This window comes from Triticum urartu, chromosome 2 (genome assembly GCF_003073215.2).
Source record: "Triticum urartu cultivar G1812 chromosome 2, Tu2.1, whole genome shotgun sequence".
NCBI classification, from domain to species: domain Eukaryota; kingdom Viridiplantae; phylum Streptophyta; class Magnoliopsida; order Poales; family Poaceae; genus Triticum; species Triticum urartu.
The window spans coordinates 603,881,830-603,889,664 of record NC_053023.1 but is presented as its reverse complement, the minus strand read 5'-3'; the positions used below and the strand labels follow the sequence as shown (position 1 = coordinate 603,889,664).

At 40.2% G+C, this 7,835-nt stretch overlaps 1 protein-coding gene across 1 annotated transcript; it reads left to right on the top strand.

Annotated features, from left to right (window-relative positions):
- The first annotated feature begins 350 nt into the window (after positions 1-350).
- Positions 351-3,884, top strand: LOC125533759 (cytokinin riboside 5'-monophosphate phosphoribohydrolase LOG1-like). Its single transcript, XM_048697118.1, has 7 exons — positions 351-736; positions 1,270-1,367; positions 1,572-1,602; positions 2,276-2,375; positions 2,964-3,034; positions 3,258-3,401; positions 3,494-3,884. Exons 1-7 carry the CDS (start codon positions 575-577, stop codon positions 3,626-3,628), a joined length of 741 nt encoding a protein of 246 aa, XP_048553075.1. The 5' UTR covers positions 351-574; the 3' UTR covers positions 3,629-3,884.
- Positions 3,885-7,835: the final 3,951 nt, after the last annotated feature.

Genomic DNA, 7,835 nt, shown 5'->3' with positions numbered 1-7,835 from the left:
TTCTGCTCCTCTTCCTTTGCAAGGAAGTCTGTCCGGCATCTCCTTGATAGGCCCTAACACAAGGGCCGACATCATGTTTTTGGTCATCGCAGTTGCAAGCATGCATGCATGCACGGTCTCTCACAGGAAAACCTAAACTAGTTCGTACCCCACCAATTTAACAGAGATCGTCGTAGTACTCCTGGTTACTTACTATACTTGGACGAATATCGGGAAAAGAAGAGACCGGCCTACTGACTGTAATAATTCTTAATCAGCTGTGAGCCAATCATATCATATTACACACTAGCTACATCCATCCAGGCATCCAGCTGCTTCCCTCTCACGGAGCACAAAAGAAACATACATTCAGCTAGCTCAGGTAGAATATCACAGTAGCTGCTCGATCGGAACCAACTTACCGCGCATAAATAATGCGATGAGAGGGGGCCCTAGCTCGCTCGCGAGATACACATACATATATAAAGGGCCAAGAGCAGGCGCAATGAGTGTGTAGGCGGTAGTGGGATTTCATCTTCACCGTTGCGAGTCAGGAGAGATATATAGCAAAGATACCACCGGCCGGCCGGGACAAATGGATAGAGAAGATGAGATGGAGATGGAGATCGGAGCAGAGGCAGTAGCGCAGGTGATGGCGCCGCCGTCTCGGTTCAGGAGGGTATGCGTCTTCTGCGGGAGCAGCAAGGGCAACAAGATGAGCTACCAGGATGCCGCCGTTGAGCTTGGCCAGGAGCTGGTACGTACTCTACTCACTCGTCTTCTCTCTCTCTCTCTGGCTAGTTTTTCACATCATTTCTCAACTCCAGCGCTAGTTTCCTTGATTGTTTCCGCTCAAGTGTTCTTCTCCGCATTAGCTAGCCAGCTCCATTCTGTCTTGTCACTTGAATCTTGGCTTGGTGCTCAAAGAGTGAAACCGGATGATGTTTTCTGAACACACTTGCTCGATCTTGTTGTGAACTTGTGGTTGCTTTTACAAGGCTTGAGGGTCTGTGGTTTTCTGCATGGGTTCATGTAGCCGAGCTTATTCGTCGACTACTCACAAAGACAAGACATACCAGCTAGCTAGTTTGTGCAGTACGTACATGCATTTGCCCAACTTTTGGTGTTCTGCCAGGCTCGCCCGTCTAATGCCCTTAATTTGTTTTCCGCAAGCTAAATATGGACAATAGTGTAATAACAGTAGATGCGTGACATTATACAAGATGAGAAATGCCCATAAATTAACTTTTCTCTCCAATGTTTATTGCCATGGTTGTTTCACCACACCAGGTAGCAAGGAACATTGATCTGGTGTACGGAGGAGGAAGCGTGGGGCTCATGGGCCTGGTCTCTCAAGCGGTCTACAGCGGAGGAAGGCATGTCATCGGGTATGTAAACAAACAAACAAACAGCCATGATGATTCATTCTTCAGCATGTACTACCGCTTCTGTACTGTGGAGCGTGAAAAGAATAGTCGTTGGAGACTTGCAAGATGGCAAGGAGAGCAAAACAGAGTCGTATGGGTCGATTCCTCCAGTTGCTACACACATAATGCCAGTATATAATTTGTCATCTTGCTGTCCCTATGCAGGGTGATTCCCAAGACTCTCATGCCTAGAGAGGTAACAATAACATTCCCACGCCTGCACCTTCCAACATTTCTGCCATTGTTTAATCACCTGCAGTGCAATGATTCCCATGAATTCTACATCCGTTTTTATCTTTTCCCACCCTTTGAACCGACATTTGTATTTACTACTCAAATTTGTATGTAATGACCGGACCCCAGTAGAGAAGCACGTAATTAAGCATGATGTTTTTATTTTTTATTTTTCACAAAGCTTGTTTATCTCTCCTGGTAGTGGAAAACAAGGATACATGGATGCAATCTTATCTGCTCTCTTTTGAAGAAAGATCACATGCATGGAATGTTCAGTGAAATCTTGTGTCCTTTTATTTTGGAGTTGATATCTCGCTGATCTTGACTGCCGCATCTAGTGCCTGCCCCCTTTTGTTCTTAATCAAGGCCTTTATGAGCCTTTAATCTGCAGATACTGACTTTGTTAACCCAAAAGAAATGTGTCAATTATTTTACACAACAGCACCATGATTACCTCCCCTGACCCTTGCATGCATTGCCCTGCGGATTACAATATAGTACCATTTGCAGAAAGTTGTCGTCCTTGACCCCCCGTCCCTAGTGTCCCTGTCTTAGATTGGGCTTTTAACACACATGCATTGATGCATGTAGCTAGTGTTCTTGATGCTGCCTGTGGCTGTGGGTGCTGCATGCAGATAACAGGTGAGACGGTGGGGGAGGTGAAGGAGGTGGCGGGTATGCACCAAAGGAAGGCTGAGATGGCCAGGCAATCTGATGCCTTTATAGCGCTCCCTGGTTAGTCCTTCGATCCTCCTGATAACACCTGCAAATCTCTACCAACTTCTTCAGTCGACATGCAGCTTTGTTGTATGCTACGTAGCTTTTGATGGTCGTCGCTTTCTGATCTCATGGTTAGTGGAAAGTGTGTGTGTAAAGAGGAAATAGGATCGATGCGTGCATGAGTATGGGGTTGACTTTGACCTCATAAATCCACTTGCTAGTTTTCTTAGATTTCTTTTTTGAGAAAAGCTAGTTTCTTTTTCCCGATGATCCACTTGCCAGTCCAGTAGTGGACTTGTGGTGGAAGCATGGCCTGTACTTTTGAGAGTCCACTTCTGTTGTTGGGTCACACAACACACATGAGAAAAGGCCCATGAGAGGAGTAATCTTGGATGAGGCCTGGATGTGGTTATCATGAAATACGCCTGCGCTTTTCATAAAAGAACTTACATGAACCTTTTTTCGTTACAAAAAAGGAAACTGTAAAGAAAACACTTAAAAAGAAACATGATATCTGAGCAAAATCACTTACTCAGATTTTAGATCCTTTTTCAGAACAAAGCAAAACCACCTGTATTGACATGTAAAACTCTGATCCTGCAGGGGGCTATGGAACACTTGAGGAGCTCCTGGAAGTAATCACATGGGCCCAGCTTGGCATCCACGACAAGCCGGTATGTACCGTGGTTCATGTCTAGACCGCTCTTCGTCTTCTGCGTCACATGAAATATAAACCGCCATGATGGCTTTTCTCTAAAAAAAACTACGTACTGACCTTCCCTAAAAAGAAACGAAAAAAAAAAACAAAAAACTACGTAGTACTGACCTGCACGCGCAGATCGAGGAAACTAACAAAAAACCGCATTCAGTCTGACGCCCGGGAAACGTGTGTCGCAGGTCGGGCTGCTGAACGTGGACGGCTACTACAACGCCCTGCTGTGTTTCATCGACAATGCCGTGGATGAAGGATTCATCAAGCCCACTGCGCGCCACATCATCGTGCTGGCTCCCACGCCCAAGGAACTGCTCGACAAGCTGGAGGTAGGTACCTTCATTACCTGACACATCGCCTCCAGCTTCTTTCATCATCATCACCATGCATCTGAAACTGAAAGGAACAAATCTCCATGCAGGAGTACTCTCCTCGGCACGAAGAGGTCGTGCCCAGGACGAAGTGGGAGACGACGGAGCAGCTGAGCTGCTGCAAGATCCCTGCGCTGAAAGAGGGCACGGTGATCGTCCCGGCGCAGCGAGGAAGCATGCTGTGAGTTCGGTCAGGTTCCGAGGGGGGCTCTGAGTTAACCCTGTTGCCGGCGGATGCGCAAGCTGCAAATCTAGAGCGCGCCGTAGCCGCATTGCCTTGTTTTAGTTCCTGTAGCTCTGGTAGAACGTGTCTAGTGTCGGGACTGTCGATTGATCACTGATGTACGTAGTCGTGTGTTATGTGCTATGAGGTGTAGAGTTAAGATTCAGATGTCATCGATTAATTTGGAATCTGTGTGGCGGGTATGCTACAGTTGTGTAGAGCCAAGGTTCAAATGGATCAATTCCAGCGTCCAACTATACCTTTTACATATGCATAGAGTATGGACCCTAAAAAAACATATGCATAGAGTATGCCCCAAACTCTTTTACGCCGTGACGGTATGTAATGGCAGATCTGGCACCATCCACATTCTTTGAGATTTGTGCGACTGAGGCCCACTACGGACGGTTGTATATGTATGTATTGCACACTTCAGCTTTTACATATTTCAGAGTCAAATCACTGCCGAGTCCTACCAGCATAGTCAGAAAAAAGACACATCGTGGTACACATCTTTCTCTTTTCCCACTCAAGCACACATACTCTCTCTCTCTCTCTCTCTCTCTCTCTCTCTCTCTCTCTCTCTCTCTCTCTCTCTCTCTCTCTCTCTTAAATCCATCACTTTTATTTTCTTTTTCATAATTTGGATGATTCAAATCTCTTTAACAAAAATTCCATTTATTTTTTAATATATTTGAACTATTTGCGGCAAGACCTTTAGACAAGATCAAACCTGGATGCATTTGAACGCGTTTAGTTTTTGACATTTCACATTTCATATGTGAAAAAAAACCTATTTCGCTAGAAAAATGTGAAACAAACCTATTTCACTGGAAACCTATTTACCCCAAACATAAAACTGAAATGTCAATTTGTGAAACTGATTATTTAAGAATGTGTAACTGTTTATTTTCAAAAGAGTGAAACATGTTATTTCAAAAATGTGAAATTGAATAGATGTGTTCTTTTGTGAAACAAGCCAGTGCAAGATGAAATTTAAGTTCCAAAAATGAAAACAATATGAAACTAAAATGTCAACTTGTGAAAGTGATTATTTGGAATGAGTGAAATATGCTATTGTCAAATCTTTTTTGAAATGAGTGAAATATGTTAGTATGAAATGAGTGAAATATGTTTTTATAAAATCTTTTTTGAAATGAGTGATATATGTTATTGTGGTTTTTTTTGGAAATAAGTGAAGTATGTTATATGAAATGAGTGAAATATGTTTTAAAATGTGTGAAATCCTTTTTATAAAGAGCGAAATATGCTATTCTGAAATGAGTGAAATATGTTATTATAAAATTCTAAATGAGTGAAATCTTTTATTGGGAAATGACTGAAATATGTTATGATGAAATATTTTTTGAAATGAGTGAAATATATTATATGAACTGAGTGAAATATGTGTTGAAATGAGCGGAATTTGTTTGAAAATGAGCGAAATATGTTATTTGTGAAATGGCTGAAACATGTTATTCGGAAAATGAATGAAATATGTTATTAATAAAAAAATCTATATGAGTGAAATATGTTTTGTGAAATTGATTTTGTTAACTCGTTTGGAATATATTCAAGGCTTTTTAAAGGTCACTTCACCATGAGTTCAAATATATTTAAAAAAACTAAATCAAAATTTTGATTAAAGAGATATGAATGATTTTAAGTTAGCAATGGTTAAATAAATGGATGAATTGGTTTGGGAGAGAGAAGAGAGAGAATGGGCATCGGGGATCTTCCGGGAGCAACTAGTTGACGAGCGCTCCTTCGGGAGCCTCGCAATGATCACTTCGCGGTTGGCGCGCTCTCAGCGCTCCCTCCGTATTTTTTTTATTTTTCCGCATGCATATTCAGCTTTTTCAGCGGGGTTTTCTTTTTTTTTTGACTTTTTAGTTTTCTATCGGTCTTCTAGCTTTTGGATCAAAAAAATATTCCAAAAAAATTACGCGAAAAAACGTGTTTTCTTATTTTTGTTTTCGCGAAGGCACGGAAAAAAAATGTGTTCTTTGTTTTTTTCTTTCCGCAAGAGGTATGGTTTTGCTTCCGCGAGATGCATGGTTGTGCTTTCGCGAGAGGCACGGCCGTGCCTCTCGGAAACGGAAAAAATGTGCTTTATGTTTTTTTTCCTTCCGCGAGAGACATAGCCGTGCCTTTCAAAAACAAAAAATATATATGTTTTCTATTTTTTTTCTTCCGCGAAGAGGTATGGTTGTGCTTTCGCAAGAGGCATGGCCGTGCCTCTCGGAAACAAAAAAAAGTGTCTTATTATTATTATTTTTCCTTCCGTGAGAGGCACGGTTTTGCTTCCGAGAGACACGATTGTACTTTCTCGAGAGGCATGGCCGTGCCTCTTTCAGAAGAGAAAATACGGTGTTCCCGGTTCTGTTCTTTTGTCTGTTTTTTCCTCTGGTTTTTTCCATGGGAAAAAAGTTCATCAAAATTTGTCAACATGATATCTAGTTTTGAAGATCTCGACGTGAGGAATCCAACGGTGAAAACGTTTCAAGATTCAGACGCACGACTTAAGAGATAAAACATTTTGAATAAAGGAATCTATGAAAAAAGAAAAAACTCCCACGTTACGACAAATGGCACACATGAAGCGCGTCATTTGTCACAACCTGAGAAGGGGGAATGATCTTTGCAGTGAGTACTATTCAATTAGTGATTTTGCGATCTTCCTGTATGCTATGGGGACTGACTTTTTTTTTGAGCAAGCTGAGGGGAGCAACTATGTATCACTTGTAGCGAGGTAGAAGCACGCATCGCCTGAAGGAACACATCTGGTGGGCCGGCCCAGTGACAGGTTTCTTCATTTGCAACTCAGTTTTGTCTTTTCTCTCATTTTTTTATTTTTTTTCTTTTTTTCCTTTTTACTTTTGTTTGTATTTTTAAAATATAACTAAAACTACAAATATTCCAGAATGATTACTTAAGCATTGAAAGAAAATGTTTGTCCAGTGTTCAAAAAATGTTGATAGCACAAAAAAATGTTCACGTGTTTCGAACAAAATGTAGTAAAACTATAAAAAAATTAATCATGTATTAAATATATAAAAATATTGCTGATGTATAGGACAAATGTACAACGTGTACAAGAAAAGGTAGTCACTAAAACATAATTTGAAAAAAAATTTACTCATGTTAAACTACTGTAAAAAAACGTTTATGATGTATACCAAAAATGTACAATAATCATGAAAAAAATTATACATCAAAACATATATTTGGATGTACAATGTGCATGAAAAAAGTAGAAATCAAAAAATATATTTGGAAAAATGTTAATTATGTATGTGAAAATTTTTTCTAATGTATACCAAAAGAGTGCAACTTACATGAAAAAAGTAGATATCAAAACATATATTAGGGAAAATGTTAATTATGTATTTGAAAAATGTTAAACATGTATAGAAAATGTCTGTGGTCTATACGAAAAATGTACATCGTGTCTGTAGAAAAGTAGACATGTGTTGGGAAAAAGCAAAAAGAAGAAAACTGATAAAAATCGAAAGAAAAAAGAAAAGAAATAAAAATCAAAACAAAACCGAAATGGAGGTGGCCACCCCAGGATCGCCCTTGGACCTGATGGTCTTAATGATGAATTCTTCCAAAAGAATTGGGACATGGTGAATATGGACATGTTTGAGCTCTTAAATGACTTCTGTAAAGATAGACTAGACATTAAAAAGACTAAATTATGGGATCATGTCACTAGTACCCAAACAGAGAAATGTTGATAGGATGGAAAAATATAGGGTTATATGTTTTACTCAATGTTGTCTTCAAACTTATTACCAAGGTGCTAGTTAGTGGATGCGCAAAGTGATTTGGTGTGTTATTAGGGCTTTCGAGACAACCTTCCAGCAAGGGAAGTTCATTCTTGAAGGGGTAGTCCTTTTACATGAGACTCTGAATGACCTACACAAAAGGGAAAAGACTCTATGATCATGTTTAAAATAGTTTTTGGAAAAAAAACATTGAAAAGATCAAGCGATCTTTATTACTCCAAATGTTAGAGATGAAGAACTTCCCTAACAAATGGAATGATTGGGTTATGACGATTGTCACTACAGGGATGATTGTTGTTGAGGTTAATAATGAAATTGGGCCACTTCAAAACATTCCAGGGTCTTAGACAGGGTGACCATTTGCCCCCTTCCTCTTTG